Source organism: Bufo gargarizans, chromosome 4 (assembly GCF_014858855.1).
Source record: "Bufo gargarizans isolate SCDJY-AF-19 chromosome 4, ASM1485885v1, whole genome shotgun sequence".
Lineage (NCBI taxonomy): Eukaryota > Metazoa > Chordata > Amphibia > Anura > Bufonidae > Bufo > Bufo gargarizans.
The window spans coordinates 66,681,542-66,698,806 of record NC_058083.1 but is presented as its reverse complement, the minus strand read 5'-3'; the positions used below and the strand labels follow the sequence as shown (position 1 = coordinate 66,698,806).

Below are 17,265 nucleotides of genomic sequence, written 5' to 3'. Positions count from 1 at the left end.
AGTCAAAGACATGAATGTGTTATATTATTTTCTAAAGTCAGAGATGAATGTATTTTATATTAATATATATATATATATATATATATATATAGTGTTATAATTATTATATTCTAAAGTCAAAGGGATGAATGTATTAAGACATATTTATACTCCAGTTGTAATAAGAAATGCGAGGCGCCAAATTTATTAAGATTCCTGAACGATCCCTGGGCCAGGAAAGCAAATCTATTCCAGCTGTGTAATTTATTTCAGTTCATGGAGTAAATTATAATAAATCTATCGAGCGGCCGGATGGCATGCCCCCCCAACACTGTATATAAAAGTTTCAGCCATTTTGTAAATACTTTGCCTTACGGTCCTTTGGAACTCGCTCCAACTGGCGATACAACAAGTCAATCGGCTTTCATTTAAAGGGCCAATGCAACCTGATTGTCTGATTCCCGTTTGTATATATTTAGCGACTGTCGCTGGGTCTTGTTGTTGCAGACAGTGATGACTTTGAGGCCCACATAAAAGAGTTGATCAGCCTCTGCTTGTCTGTTGGCTGATCGCTGCTATGCTTACACGGTTCCATGACAGGGAATGAGCGTTCTTATTAAAGGGATTCTCCAGGTACTGATGACCTATTCTTAGGACAGGTCATGAGTATCAGATCGATGGGTGTCCTACACTCAGCCCCCCCGCCAATCATCTGTTTTGGGCTGCAGCAACGTCTGAGTGAATGGGAGCTAGGCTTCAGTAAGCCAGCGGCAGAAACTACTAAATATATGGAGCTCCATGCACTGCTGGTTGCCTGAAACAGCTGATCAGTGGGGGCTGCTGTGCGTTGGACCCCGCCAATCTGATATGAGGCTAGGTCATCAATATCTGTAGCCTGGAGATCCCCTTTAACACATCTTGCATAAAATGGTCTTTACTTATTTTGTACTAATTGCAAAGATGTTGTTCTTCTCCATTCATGTCTAAAGCTACATTTAAGAAATCTGCCGTTGTGGGAGCTCAGATGACAATAGGCAGATTTGTTTCAGAAATGTCTGCGCTGTCCCATTCATCTGCAGAAGCCGATGCACATGCTGCAGAAACAGCCTCATCCAGGTGTAAGGTATGGATGTTCAGTCGCGGAAATTCCTGCAACAGATCTGCTCTGTGGGAACATATGGCACGCCTCAGCCGGTGGCGAATGGACGGGGATGCATTCCCGGAGAGCCGCATAATCCAGTCAGAGGGCCTGCAAGGTTCTCCTACACATTAGGGGAAACTCAGCAATATGAGACTGTATTGGCATGATTGGGAGACTATCGTATGCCTATGGGGGTATTCTGACTCTGACAGGGGAGTGTCTGCTAGCGACTTTCTCTTATTGAAAACATGTGCATGGTCATTCGTCAGCTATTGAAGGTGAATGGACGCTTAGGCCCCTTTCATTTCCGCGCGGGTGCGATGCGTGATGTGAACACATAACACCCGCACTGAATCCTGACCCATTCATTTCAATGGGTCTGTGTACATGAGCGTTATTTTTCACACATTATTTCTGCGTTGCGTGAGAATCGCAGCATGTTCTATATTCAGGCAGCCCTGGTCCCATAGAAGCGAATGGGACTTCAGTGAAAAACGCATTGCATCTGGAGTTATCTCTCCCGATTCCCTTCCGGCTCCCCCATATACGGCCAAACACATATGTGTACTCAATGGGAGAGGTGAGAGAGAGCCGCTGTGGTCACCTCTCCCCGAGAGAACAAAAGGAGTCGACAATATTCACTTTGTCCGATCCCCATCATGTGTTGGGGGAGAGTTGGGGGCTCTTCACCCACATTAGACTGTGCCGAACCCTCTGTTCTCGGCAGGTTCGGCCGACAATACACTAGTATGTACGGGGTCTTTAAAACTGATGTATCTATTCACCTCTCAGCTGATTATGGCGACCACATCCCAGGGCCAGGTTCCTTCTTTTGTGGCAGGATTTGCCATGAGACTCATGGATGACATTTTGCTAGAGAGAACATGGAGGTCATGAGACACTGAAGCAGTCCCAGACTGATACTGATAGTATGGATCACAGCGTGTACACAGAGATAACTCGGGGGGCATTAGGCGGTCTAAACTGCGGCCGTCACACCACTTCCCTCGCTATTGATCCCTGCAGAGGCCACTCATATTTCATTACACTAGAGGCGGGTTCCTTCCCGACAGTCGGTTGCTCGCTAGGCGAAGGAGACCGCTAAATTTATATGCAGCGATCTCCATCACAGTATGTGGACGAGGGGTCGCTATTGCAATCACTCAGCCTCATAGCGCTGCACTGTTTCTGGGCAGCAGATCGTGCGGTCTAAACAGCGGAAACGATAATTGGTGTGCCTGTATAAACTACAGGATCACCCGATGACCGGGCGAAACGCATTTAGATGGGCAGATTGTCGGGAACGACAACCGGGCAGTGTAAATCCACCTTAGGGGTCCATGCACATATTAGACCACCGATCCGCTGTGCTGTGCTTGGGATTGCAGCTCCGTCCCATTCATGTGACCAATGAACGTGATATCACAAGCTTCATCAAAAAGCTGATCGACGGGGGTGCTGGGAGTCGGACTGACCCCCCACCAATCGGATACTGATGGCCTATCCTTAGGATAGGTCAACCGCATTTAATACACAGAAACATCCTTTAAAGGGGTCGTTAGATGGAGTTATTCTCTATTCGCTGGATAACTATTAAACCTCTGGGACGAGAACGGGGAGCCCCATACCTACTCTGGGAATAGCTATTTCCAGCAGATCTATAGAGACGAATGGAGGAGCAGTGTGCCTGCTCAGCCTGCCACTCCATTAAATTCGGGGTACAGGGCCCCCATTCTTGCAATTGGCGGAGGGAAGAGCAGACAGACCCCAACCAATCAAATAGCTATCACCTATTCTGTGGATGGGGGATAGGGCAGTAGAGGAGTTTCACATCCTGCTATTACCTTGACAGCAGATTACTGTGGGGAATTTCTCAAGCAGCCCTGAAGTATATTGGGATTACTCTTTCATCTGCCGGAGCAATCGGGGCTCACGTACATGGCGGTATTACACGCCTGGATGACCTGGTGAGGATTTAAAGAGCCTGAGCGCCACAATGCTTTCGTAGCAAATCTGGTATCTTAGCAGTTTCCCAATATTTTCTGCTCCCAGTTTGAGATTCTCACTAGTGATGAGCGGCAGGGGCAATATTCGAATTCGCGAATATTTGGGCGAATATATTTGTCATATATTCGCGATTAATTTCTTGATTGCGAAAATCGGCAATGTACTATGCGCGCATTGCGCGCAGGTCACTGTTGCTACATTTTTACACTATATCAGGATGTAGCCTACACTGACAATCTCCCACTAACTATCTGTATTATATATATATATAAGCTATCTAACTAACTATCTAATGTAATGACACAGGAAAGCACAGCAATAACACTGCTGTCTGTCTCTCAGATCTTCAAAATACTGCATACAAGGGCTGCTGGAGAGGTTCTTATATAGTAAGGGGTAGGCAGCTTTCCTATTGGTTGCTAGGGATGTTGCTAAGCTCAGACAAAGACTTTGCAGCCTCTCATTGGCCCACAAGCAAGAAGGGAGGTTACTGATGGAAAAAAAAATCTAGAATATTCGTGAATACGAATATATCGCACGATATTCTAAATCTTTGCGAATTCTCAAAGTGCCGATAGTCGCAATTAAAATTCGCAATTCGAATGTTCGTGCCCAACACTAATTCTCACCCCATGTGGCAGCTATTTGGGAGAATTCACATGATATAAAATACGTCCCTTCTTCCGGGGATTTACAGCATCATTCATCTTCGGCTCGGGGAGTATCGATTGATTTCACAGTTTTGTATTTCCTACATTTTATGACCGGATGTTCGGAGATAATGTTCTGGAGAGGCTCATGTTCTTGCAGGCTTTTTCATGGATATTAAGCAGATGGCTGGCAAATACCTTGATTAGCACTGCGGATTGTCCTGCCTGCCAAGTTGTCTTGACCTAAGATGTCACAGTGACCTATGAAGGCAACCTGTGTACCGCAGCATGTGATGCTACCTCCTGCCTCATACAGTCCCTGGTACCCATAGAAACCAGACAGGGCGCTCTATGAATGAGCACTATTAAAATACCGTATAAAAGTAGATGGCAGCACCGCAGTTCTGCCGTTTGTATTGATTGTGCTCCTTCTTGGCTAACTATTTGTCCTTTAAAGGGATACACCAAATCACAGCTTTCTGTCATTAGGAGGCTGAAGCCTTATACTTTCACAGCCTAACAGTCTAGACCAGCGATTCTCCACCTCATTACCCCAAGGGAACCCCCAAAATGTCTTTCCATTCCTGAGGAACCTCTAGTGCCAATCCTGCCTCGATGTAGGGACAGATAAAACTTTTCAGAATTCTTGTCCATGGTTATAATTTGGCCCAGATATGTTCACCCCTTTGCAGCCAAGATCTGTTTGTTCTCCCTGTAAAAGTGACAGGTAGTAGTATTGCTGTGTTTGAGGAACCAAGGCTCAAGGCTTATGGGACTCCAAGGTTCCTGTGAACCCTACATTGGTCTAGACTAGGGGTGCATAACCTGTGGCCCACATGCGTCCCACAGAGCCATGGTTAGTGGCAACCATCCAGCTGGATTGAAACACAGGGGATCGTGAACTGTAGCAGGAGCAGGTCGGGTCCCTTGTTGTCAATGACAGCAGGGAAACCGAGAATAAGATGCAAGCGGTTTATAAACGTTTCTGCCATCTCCTTAGATACGGTAAGTGCATAGCACAATGTGGCCATGCCTCTTTCTCTATTGGACCCGGCCATCACTTGATCACCAAATGTCTCTGGGCTGAGCAGAGCTGCAGGGTCTTAGCTGACCCTGAAAAGCCATGTACTGTAGGAAGCCCCACAGGGGCTGTTCTCCCCTATAACTGGGGCTTCTTTGGATGCCTCAGTTACAATAGAAATAGTGCAAAATACAAAAAAAAAGTGTCGGTGTCACCCAGAGGTCTTTCACTGACCTCTTGGGGGACGTTTTATGTGTCAATGATATATATATAAAAAAAAAAAAATCATGATAAAAAAATAATAAAATACAAATAAAATAAAAATAAAACACACCAACCAATACCTTTGCCATTATCGCCCCATTCACGTGATACTATACATATTATATATGAAAATGACCGACACAAAGTAGGGAACTCATTTTAATAATTTATTTTGGTGTCATTTTGCATAATTAAAGAATAAGATGCTATAGTTTAAAAAATATATATTTTTCCCCAAATAAAACGTAAAAAAAAAAAAAAAAGTTAAAAACCTATTTAAGGGTACTTTCACACTTGCGGCAGGACGGATCCGGCAGGCTGTTCACCCTGTCGGATCCGTCCTTCCGCTGTTTCGCCGTGCCGCCGGACCGCCGCTCCGTCCCTATTGACTATAATGGGGACGGGGCGGCGCTCCAGCGCAGTACGGCAGTTCGCGGTCAGAGGCCGCCGGACTAAAAAGTCGGACATGCAGGAATTTTAGTCCGGCGGCCTTTCGCCATGCACTGCCATACTGCACCAGAGCGCCGCCCCCGTACCCTATCCGACAGGGTGAACAGCCTGCCGGATCCGTCCTGCTACAAGTGTGAAAGTACCCTAATAGGCCTATGCGTCACATAAAAAAAGTCACAAAAATTCTTTTGGTAGTCCAACAAATAAAAAAGTTAGAATCGTTAAACAATGTGCACTATATCACGAAAAAGTGTCTGGTCGTTAAAGGGGTTCCCCAGGCTTTTAATTTTGATAACCTATCCTCAGGATCCGATCAGCTGGAGGAGGAGACGGCGCCCGCAGTGTGCACGTGCCGTCTCCCTTCTCTCTTCCTGTTCGCTTCTGCTTTGCCAGAACAGAGCACCGGCAGAACAGGAAGATAGATGAGAGACAGCACGTGCACACTGCAGGCGCCGTCTCCTCGTACAGCTGATCGGTGAGGGTGCCGGGTGTCGGACCCCCACCGATCTGATATTGATGACCTATCCTGAGGATAGGTCATCAATATTAAAAGCCCAGAGAACCTCTTTAACCAGTAAGCTTTTTCCCTGCTAGTGAGGGAAAGTGCTTACTGGTTATTGAAGGGTACTGGTGAGCCAGATAACCTATAACTGGGTGCTGAAGAATGACCAATGAGCGCTATCCTCTACAGTGAAGAAAAGTGCTCAGTTATGAAAAAGAGGTAGGATGGAAGAAAATGTCGCCACTTAAGCCCCTATTAGGGCTCATGCACACAGCCGTAGTTTTGGTCTGCTTCCAATCTCCTTTTTTTTTCCGGCACATTGTGTGGCCCTCAGACCAAAAATTTTTGTTCTCCACTGATCCTCAAAGACCTGAACAGTATGGACTGCAGGCTGATTACATAGATTTGATACTGTGTGACAAACTAGTATAAGGTTTCTATGAGTTTCCATTTTATAGAGTTGATGTTTTCATTCATGGTCAGCAAGCAGAAATGTTGTTGTTTTTTTAAACAAGAAAGAAATTGGAATATAAAGGGTATTGTGCAATTGTTTAAAGGGGTTTACAATCATAACTGCCCCCCCCCCCCACCCCATTGTTGGCCCAACCCGCTGTTCCTATCAGGACCAGCCGTCATTCAATATGCATAGAGAGCTCCTGACACTTCCTCGATAGATGATGTTGGGGGAGAGAAGGATCGGGTGAACCGGAATTCCCCGCTGGTCACTTTTTCATTTGGCCGACGGTTAAGCTCACAGAAGTCCAAACATGGCCTAAGTGTTCCGTCCTTTTTCTTAACAAAGAATAACCCTGCATCGACTGGGGATTTGGATGGTCTAATATGACCTTTAGCCAAACTCTTGGTGATATATTCTCGCATGGCTACTCTTTCGGGTTCAGAAAGATTATACAACCGAGACTTGGGCAATCTAGCTGTGGAAATAAAGTTGACGGGGCAATCATACCCCCGATGTGGAGGTAACTCCTGGTCTCGACTTTCAGAGAATACATTGGAAAAAATCATAAATAAACAAAGGTACAACTTTAGTGGTTACCACAGAAAGCGACATGCTAAGACAGTTGTCTATGCAATAATCACTCCAATCAACAATCTGTCTCGCTTGCCAATCGATGGTAGAATTATGTTAGCTTAACCATGGTAAACCTAGCACCGGCAGACCCTCCAGCACAAAACACGAACTAGATTCTTGATGAAAATCACCCACCATTAAACGAATGTCCTGCACCATTTGTGATGAACATTTTTGTGTGAGAGGAGCGGTACAAATGGCAAACACTGAAATATTTTTGTCCACTTGCACTTGTTGTTAACCCATGCATACGAATTAACCGACTATCAACTAGGTTAACCCCTGCCCCACTGTCAATAAATACTTCAATTTTCGGCAGTTTTGGAGTCTAGCGCCACCTTGGCAGGCAGGAGAAATCGGGTACTACCGACAAAAGACAAAAGTAATTTCTCAGATTCCCCACTCACACCACCAAGAGTGAGATGAAGACTAAACACTTTTTTTTTTCTTTTTCACCTTGACGTTTAACATAAGGACATACGTTAACAAAATGTCCCCCTTTTCCACAGAAAAAGCTGAGTCTCATCTTAAGCCTAAAGTTCTTATTACCAGATCCAGGGGTAGCTCCCCCCAGCTGCATTGGCTCATCACCAGACATGTGCTCAAGAGTCTCTTTACCCAAAGTATCGGAAGAGGCCGCCACCTTATATGATAGTACGTCCTGAGTGTGAGGAACCTTAGATCTCTCCCTCAAGCGTCTATCAATACGTATAGAAAGGGACATAGCCGCCTCCAATGACTCGGGATATTCTTGAAACGCCCGTGTCCTTCAGGCTCTCGGATAGCCCTTGGCAGAATTGACCACGGAGAGTAGGATCATTCCACTCCGTATCCATAGCACATCTAAATTCAGAGCAATAGGTCTCCGCAGAACGCCATCTCTGCCGTAAGCTACACAACTTGGTCTCGGCCAGGGAGATCCGATCTGGGTCATCATAGATAAGTCCTAGAGCTCTGAAAAATTCATGTACCAACCGGAGGGACTGTAATCCGGTCGGCAACGAAAAAGCCCAAGACTGAACGTCACCTTTTTAGCAAAGAAATTATTATACCCACTCTTTGACTCTTGTCCCCAGAAGAGTGTGGACGTAGTTTTAAATATAATTTGCACGACTCCCTGAACCAACTAAAATTGTCACTTTCCCCAGAAAATCTGTCCGGAAGAGCCACCTTGGGTTCGAGCAGACCTGGTTCCCTCTGTCGGAAACTAGCCGCCTGTGGTCTCTGGATCTGTGAGACGGTCGTGCAGAGGTCAGCTACCTCCAGAAACTGCCCCTAGAGTTGTCCGACCACTGCAGAAATAGGATCCATTGCCGCACTGATACAAACAAAATGGCGTTTTTTCAGCGGTTGATAATGTCACAAATAATGGGGAGGGGAGGGACACCGGAAGAGAGAAGACAAAGAACTAGGCCTCCAGGCTAGGGAGAGGGGAAAGGTCACCTCCTAGAAAACCCCTAGAACTGGCCCTGATTCCTGTCAGTATGTATAGACCCTGAAGATGGGAAAATACAATACATACGCCGTAACCTAAACCCTAGGAGCCCTGAGATGCCCTAAAGGTAGTGAAAGGGAATGAGACTACTAGTTCCTTCCCAGGTAAACGAACCAACATCTCCCTGAGGCCTAGTAACAACCAGCACAAGGGAACAACCAACTACAAAGAGCAGGACAACTTATCTTATAGAAAATGGATGAGCAGGAACACAGGTAAGGCCCACACACCAACTCTTCCAAATCCAAGCAGAGAATATCAACCGCATGGTTTGAAGTGTGAAACCAAACTAAATAGGGAAGCAGTAATGACCACGGGCTGCACCTGACAAGAGGTGTGGTCATTACCAAACCACAAGACTGAGATTCGAGAGACTGTCGGTTAACCTCACGTGCAGTCAGTCTCTCCGATCTTCTAACCTCTGTCACAGAAGGTACCGTGACAGTCGGTGGGTTTTGCTGACCATAATCTTATGTGTATGGAGGCTTGTATACTGATTTTATTTGGAATTATTTCAGACCTCCACTGATGTTTTGGACAACCCTCATCTTCTCTCTGTTCACCTACAGGATTTTCAGGCAATTGTGTTGGATGTGGAGAGAAAGGCTTCCGTTACTTTACCGAGTTCTCCAACCACATTAACCTTAAGCTGACCACACAGCCCAAGAAGCAGAAACACTTGAAGTATTATCTCATCAGGAACGCGCAGGGATGCTTGACCAAAGGCTCTCTTATTTCCTGGAAGGGGACAGGTGAGCTAACACAAGGACTCTGTAAGGGCCGGAGCAAGGTCTGTGGTCTTGGGCAAATATGGGAGTAGGGACATAGGGATTACAACTTCATATGTGCATTAATAATTCCACGATACAGTACTATATAGTACCAGCAATTTAACGCCATATAGTGCTTAATAATACTACCACTAAGTAACACTAAATAATACTATACAGTGCCAACAATTTACTGCCATATAGTGTTTAGTAATACTGCCATGATGTGACACTAAATAATTATCTATTGTGCTAACAATTTATTGCTATATAGTGTTTAATAATACTGCCATGAAGTGACACTAAATAATATTATACCGAGCCAAAAATTTGCTGCCATTAAATGCTTAATAATATTACCACAAAGTGTCACAAAAGACCAACAGTGCCAACAATCTACAGCCATTTAGTGACTAAATAATACTACCACTCAGTGCCACAAAATAATACCATACAATGCCAACAATTTACTGCCACATAGGACCTAAATAATACCGCCACTCAGAAACACATAACAGTGCCCAAATGAATGCACTTCCATCATGACCACTCATGTGCAGTGCCCTGCATTCAGTTCTATGGGAGTTTTCAAAAAAGCTGAGTAAGGGCTCCTGCACATGACTGTATGCGTTTTTTGCAGTCCGCAAATCGCGGATCCCGGCTGAGTGCATGTCGCCATATTTTTTTTCTTCCGCAGAAATGTCCTATGTTTGTCTGCAAAATGGACAAGGCTTGTCTGCAAAACGGACAAGAATAGGACATGTTTATTTTATTTTGTGGGGCTGCGGAACGGACATGGGTGTGCTGTCCGCATCTTTTGTGACCCTATTGTGATATATGGGTCCGCATCTGATCCGGAAAAAAAAACGCGGATCAGATGCGTATCAAAACTATGGCCTTGTGCAGGAGCTCTAAAGATCATAGAAGTGAATGGAAAGGAATGCACAAGACCTCGGTCAACCCTCCATTCACAGCAGCTGCAAGATGGAGATTGGGGAACTCCGTTCTGGAGATAGTTACAGGCTTCAGAGGTAGGACCTGCAACTATCAGATATTTATGGCCCATCCCAGTTATAGTAACGGGTTCAGACCAAGGGGGGCAGGATGGGAGAGGTGGATATATGTGTTACAATAATGTCCCCCATTTAGTGTATACTTTTTAAGTTTTTCTACTAATAGTGTATTTCCTATAAAAACTACTATAAAAACTCCCAAGAAAGAGAACCACAAGGATTACAAATGATAATTTATTATCTTGCTGTGCTCGTTATATTACCATTGTTTACCGTCAATTACTTACCTTTTATTATTTCCTTGAAGAGGTAAGGAGCCGCCATTCTTCCTCCAGCATGTGTTCGAGCACTGGAATCGCTCTGCTGGACAATTCTGTGCTGAGTAAGATGAGTGACCCCTCTATAAATGTGACCAACGGCAGTCCTCTGGCAGGTAGGGGTCAAGGCAAACGCTATATATCACTGCACGAGGGCTCATGCACACAAGTATTTTTCTTCTGTTTCCGTTCCGGTTTTTTTACAGGTCCGTACACGGAACCATTCATTTCAATGGGGCTTGAAAAAAAACGGAAATGACTCAGCGAGCATTATGTGCCCATAGGTTCGCATGTCCGCAAAAAAATAAAAATAAATAGAACATGTCCTATTCTTGTCCGTTTTGCAGACAAGGACAGGCATTGTTACAATGTATCCGAAAAAAAAAACAGATGCAACACAGACGTCACGCGGATGTCATCCGTTTTTTTTTTGCGGATACGTTTTTTGCGTACTGCAAAATACATACGGTCGTGTGCATGAGCTGTAATTGTTTGTACTTGCATCTGTAAAGGTTAAATCTCCAATTATATTCTGCCATAGTTTATGTTATAGCCATCCTCCTGCTATCTATCAGGCGGAAGGACACTGCTGCCCTCTGCTGGTTCAGAGTCTGCAGGACTGCTGATATACTGCAATGCCTTGTGCAGCTGGTACTGTTCACACCAAGCATTGTGCAGTAGTCCGATGTAGAAGAAGCTACAGCCCCTCATATAATGGTGTGCACTGGATGGTTAAAACTGAAAAATAAATATTCTGTAGGTCACCTCAGTCTCTGTGCACACTGCGTCGGACGCCTATGATTCCTGTATACCTTACCTTAAACACACTGTATATATAGGGCTTCATTCACCCAACACAAGCCAAAAGAGGGTCTACAGTAAGGATACCTTGCTTTTCAACTGTATAGGACAGGGATCAGCAACCTTCACCACTCCAGATGTTGTGAAACTACAATTCCCAGCATGCTCCATTCATTTCTATGGGAGTTTGGAGAAGAGCAGAGTAAGTATGCATGCTGGGAGTTGTAGCTTCACAACAGCTGGAGTGCCGGAGGTTGCTTACCCCTGGTATAGGAAAGCACGGAAGACCTCTCTTTAGATACAGAAGGCCACCACCAAATAACGGTATGCGGTTGGGACCTAATGGACGTCGTATGCTACTGTAAGCCTATATAGTAGTATACATAGGAACCTTCTGTTGGAAGTGTATGCGGTGTGCCACCCCCCAGTGCCATGTCCAAGCGCAACATCTGTATGGAGATCTTATGTTCACCCTGTGTATGTGTGGATTTTCTTAAGGTAGTCTGGTTACCTATGTCAAAACCATATACTATGAAATTGGCCCTAATATTTAGGAACTTAAAGGGGTTGCCCGCTTATCCTTTTATTGATGACCTGTCTGGACAACCCCTTTAAGTAGGGCCTGTCACCTCTCCTGACAGGTCTGTTTTAGTAACTACTTGCATTCCCTATGTACCGACAATTCTGAAGCATCTATTCTCATGACTCTATGATGTTCCACTGTCACGGTACCTTCTGTGACAGAGGTTAGAAGATCGGAGAGACTGACTGCACGTGAGGTTAACTGACAGTCTCTTGATTGTCAGTGTTGTGGTTTGGTAATGACCACACCTCTTGTCAGGTGCAGTTGGCGGTCATTACTGCATTCCCTACTGAGTTTGGTCTCACACTTCATACCATGCGGTTGATATTCTCTGCTTGGATTTGGAACCGGTGTTCCTGCTCATCCATTTTCTATAAGATAAGTTGTCCTGCTCTTTGTATTTGGTTGTTCCCCTGTGCTGGTTGTTACTAGGCCTCAGTGAGACGCTGGTTCGTTCACCTGGGAAGGAACCAGCGTCTCATCCCCTGCCACTACCTTTAGGGCATTTCAGGGCTCCTAGGGTCTAGGTCCCGGCGTATGTATTTTCCCACCTTTAGGGTCTATACATACTGACAGGATTCAGGATCTAGGGGTTTTCTAGGAGGTGAACTTTCCCCTTTTCCTAGCCTTGAGGCCTAGTTCTGTCTCCCTCCCCTCCCCTGTATTCGTGACATCCACTCCTCTATTAGGCTCCATTCACACGTCCGCAATGTGTTTTGCGGATACACAGATCCGCAAAACACGGAAAGCGGCAATGTGCGTTCCGCATTTTGCGGACCGCACATTGCCAGCACTAATAGAATATGCCTGTTCTTGTCTGCAATTGCGGACAAGAATAGGACATGTTCTATTTTTTTGCGGAAACGAAAGCACGGATGCGGAAGTGCGGATCCGCAAATGTGGATGCGGACAGCACATTCCGGCCCCATTGAAAATGAATGGGTCTGCACCCGTTCCGCAAAATTGCGGAACGGATGCGGATCCATTTTGCGGACGTGTGAATGGACCCTTAACATGCTAGAAGTTTACAAATAAATTGGCAGCAGTCTGCAGTAAAGGTACTGCTGGGTTTTACCAGTAGCAGGTGTGTCTGACTCTGTCCAATCAGTGCTGCCGATGTCAGACTGTGCAGGGACACACCCCCAACTGGTAACAACCATCTCTACCTATACGGCAAGCTGCTGACAATTCATGTAAGGAATGGCACAACACAGAGTCATAAGAATAGATGCTCCAGAATTATTACATGGGGAATGCACATAGTTACTGCAGCAGATCTTCTTTAAGAACTTGCATTGTAAGAAAGGGACTGACATAAGTAATGGCAGTGTCTATACAGGGCTGTGGGATATGTTGGTTCTATATAAGAAACTAAGCTAATATGACTTTTGAGGCATCTTTGGCTGTGAATGGAGAAAGGAACTTTGAAAATGTTTAGTCTCCCCTGACATGTCTGTCTTTGTAACTATTTGCATACCCCATTTAATAACAATTCTAGAACATCTATTCTTATGACTCTACGATGTACCATTCCTTCATTATTCCTGCTAGAAGTTTGAATGAATTACCAGCAGTTTCCAATAAAGGTCCAGATGGGTGTTACCAGTTTGGGGTGTGTCACTGCGCAGTCTGACACTGACAGCACTGGTAGCATAGTGTCCGACTGTGCAGAGATACTCCCCCAACTGGTAACACCCAGCCTGACCTTTATTGCAGACTGCTGGCAATTCATTCATAAAGTTCTAGAAGGAATAATAGAGGAATTGCACAGCAGAGTCATATGAATAGATGCTTTAGGATTGTTATTACAGACATGTCAGGAGAGGTGACAGGTTCTCCTTAAAGGTATGTATATATGTATATATTTCTTAATATAACCTTAAACAGATACTAAACTGAGATTCATCTTAATAGAGAGTTGAAAGCAGTAAGTATGACATGATAGCAATGTCTTGCAGGAGAAAATGGATTTCCCCAAGTGCAGAATGGAACATGTTATCAGAATATGAACGGCACATGTCAGCAGCCGACAAGGGTGAATCCATCTACACAGACCAGACCAGCAGTATTAGGTAGGTGACTCCCGGGCGGCCTCTACATTCATGTCTGCAAAGATAGTACTTTCCTCCTAATATATATCTTGTTACATGCATCGCATGTACATAACAGCCATAACATTTTTATTTTTCAGTTCACATGGTTGTATAAGGGCTGGAAAAGTTATCCTTTTTACTGTTAGAGCTCTTTCACACGAGCGTGCCCCTTGAGGGAATCGCGCTACGTGTGAGAGAGGGATCGTGTGTTCTGGACCTGCGCTTCCTAAGTCCAGAACACGCGACGACGCCCTCTCAAGGGCATCACCTTGCAGGCATTTGGGGTACATGTGATTTACTGAATATCTGTTTTATTATTAACTTGTTATTATTCATTTTTGTGGGGTTTTCTTTCAGGGGGGAGTGGAAGAAAAACTGCAATTTCCACTGTTTTTTTGAGATTTTTGTTATCGGCGTTCATAGTTTTGTATAAATAATATGTGCATTTTATTATTTCGGTCATTATGCTCACAGTGATTCCATATAATTATTTTGTTTACTTTTCCACAATAAACAGATATTTCTAATTTAAAAAATAAATAAATATCACCTTTTCTTTTTAGTCCGCACTAGGGGACTTGAACATCTGAATCTGCGATCACTATAATACATTATAATACTACGATACAATACGATTAGAGACATTGGCACCTGGGGAGTTGGTGGTGGAAACAGGAGGAGCTCACTTCCTCTGTAGGTGCTGCAGTCACTAGTAATTTTGGAATGTAAGGGAGGCTGCTATCGGTGTAATGCTTCATTATTCCTGTAGAGGCGCTGCAGAGAAACTGAACACTTTCTACCTGATTCTAAAACAGGTAACACTGCAACTGATTGTTTGAGGGGCCCAAATAGCAGGGCCCCATGTGATCAGCTTATGATTAGAGGACTCTTCTAGACTAGAAGGCTTGTTAAAGCTTGATAACCCCATTTCACTGTAATTAGAAAATGCAATTGTAGTAGGTATTCCTAGACTACTAGGACTTTCTTTCTTTTCTCAGGTATGCTATTATTATGGTCTTGTTGTAGATTTAACACCTTTTCTTTTGTTTGTTTTTAAGGAAATGTCACCAACTCTGGACCTCCCAAGAAACGGCACAAAGGGTGGTCACCAGAGTCACCCTCCTCCACAGATACCAGCTATCCACAAAACAACTATCACAATACAAGTAGCTTAGGAAAAGTCGGTAAGTCAACAGAATCAGAGTATAAAGAAGCACTTTTAAAAAGGCATAAAAAAAAAAAAAATTGAAGCTATTTTAATAATATTATAATGTGCTGAAACAGGATTGCTTAAATTTACAGTCTCAAAGCTTGGGAGAGTCTGATGACAAGATGTCCAGTCCTGACTTCTGTCATGGGGACTTTCTGTGGTTTCAGATATCCAAGGCAGATAGGATGTAGATATCGCTGTAGATGGTGATTTGGATCCTATTTTATAGTCCTATAGTCAGGTCCTACTTTTATACAGATCCTTTGACTAGATTTTTGGCAAGTGACCACCACCACCACCATGTCATCATACTGCTCGGGAATAGCTTTCTAAACATGTCCTTTTTAGTGTTTTTGTATAAAAGAGTCTACAAGGCTAATTTCACATAAGAGCGTTCAGTCCGGAAAACACTTTTCATGTAACGGCTGCATTTTGTGGACCAAACATTGCTCCTCTAACCTGGACTCACAGCATCGTGATGGCTTATGATGCTGTAGGTTCCTGCCTGACCACAGGTCTACTGTATTATACCCACACCATAATTTGAGTGCAGCACAGAAGACCCACAGTCAGGCAGGAACTCACAGCATCATAATTCTTTATGATGCTGTGAGTTTGGCTTAGAGGAGCAGCGTTCAGTCCAGAATATGCAGCCGTCACACACACGCAACTTGTTTCCTGGACTGAATGCGCTTCTGTGAAATTAGCCTAATACAGTACAAGCTGTATGTAGATTACCTGGGAAAGGTCATGAGGGTAGTCCCCATCTCCTGAGCAGTCACGTGGCCCTGACTTTATGGACGTTTCCACAGTTCAGTGACATTACGAGCCAGCTCCAGCACATGCTGGATGCTGATTAATGATGCCACCAGATCTGGCTTGTAATGACATATCCTGGCCTGTGGGACATCAATCAAACCAAGACCACATGATGGCTCAGGAGATGGGGACCACCCACATGACTCTTCTAAGGTGATTGACATACAGCGCACGGTGTATTATAGGTTCTTTCATACATATTACTAAAACAGAAACTTTGGACAGGGTCGTGTTTAAAAAGCTATGGCCCAACAGCATAAAAAATTTACATTTTTTCCACTTTCGTCTGGTAGGTTTCCTTCAAAGACATATTTATGAAGCAAAGATTGTATTATGTGAGCATTAACTACTATGAGGGTAACGATTTATTTCTTTGTAGATACCATAGGTCAGCTGAGTGTGCCACAGTCCACCACTGGCACCCCTCTGTCTTCTCCCCTGGTGACCACCGGAGAGCCTGTATCCATCCCAGACAACCTTCTGAAGACATGCATGATTAAACCAGTCATTTTTAAAGGTTTGTGTTTGAAGAACATCTGGACTGTAGCACATCTGTATGAAATCAGTGTCTCATGTTTGTATGTGGTACTAAGGAGAAGATGTTTGCAAGGGACTGACTGGGAAAACTGAAAGTGGAACTAGAAGAAAACAATGTGTTGTAGGCCCCATGTTGTAGGCAGGTCCAAATTGACAGAATGTAGGGCAACACAAGTAGATAGGGCCAACATACGTAGGCAGGGACGGCAGAAGTAGGTGGGACCAGCAAAACCGTGGTGCAACCCAAAATACTACCCCAGCAGAACCAAATACCACAAAATTTTACTCGCCAGTTAATTCCCCCTGCAGCACTGGTTCTCTTTGCCAGTCTCTGTTTACTTGACTAAAGCAGTGATTTAGTCGCATACTCCACAGGACCGCTTCAGTCAGTCATTGGCTACAGGACCGCTCTAGAATAGGCTAGTGACTGATTGCAGCAGTCACATGGGGTATACACCTGTGGCACTGCAGCAGCCAAGGAAACAAACGCTGGAGGTGAGGACCGCGGTGGCAGTGCTGGGAG

The 17,265-nt window shown here is 44.5% G+C and overlaps 1 protein-coding gene across 1 annotated transcript in view; it reads left to right on the top strand.

The window, feature by feature from the left end:
* Positions 1–17,265, top strand: part of GREB1 (growth regulating estrogen receptor binding 1) — a 97,896-nt gene that overhangs the window by 14,487 nt on the left and 66,144 nt on the right. The window contains exons 4-8 of the mRNA XM_044290983.1: positions 9,169–9,351; positions 10,690–10,815; positions 14,042–14,155; positions 15,235–15,360; positions 16,585–16,722. Coding sequence (XP_044146918.1) covers positions 9,169–9,351; positions 10,690–10,815; positions 14,042–14,155; positions 15,235–15,360; positions 16,585–16,722 — 687 coding nt within the window. The remainder of the gene's footprint in view (positions 1–9,168; positions 9,352–10,689; positions 10,816–14,041; positions 14,156–15,234; positions 15,361–16,584; positions 16,723–17,265) is intronic.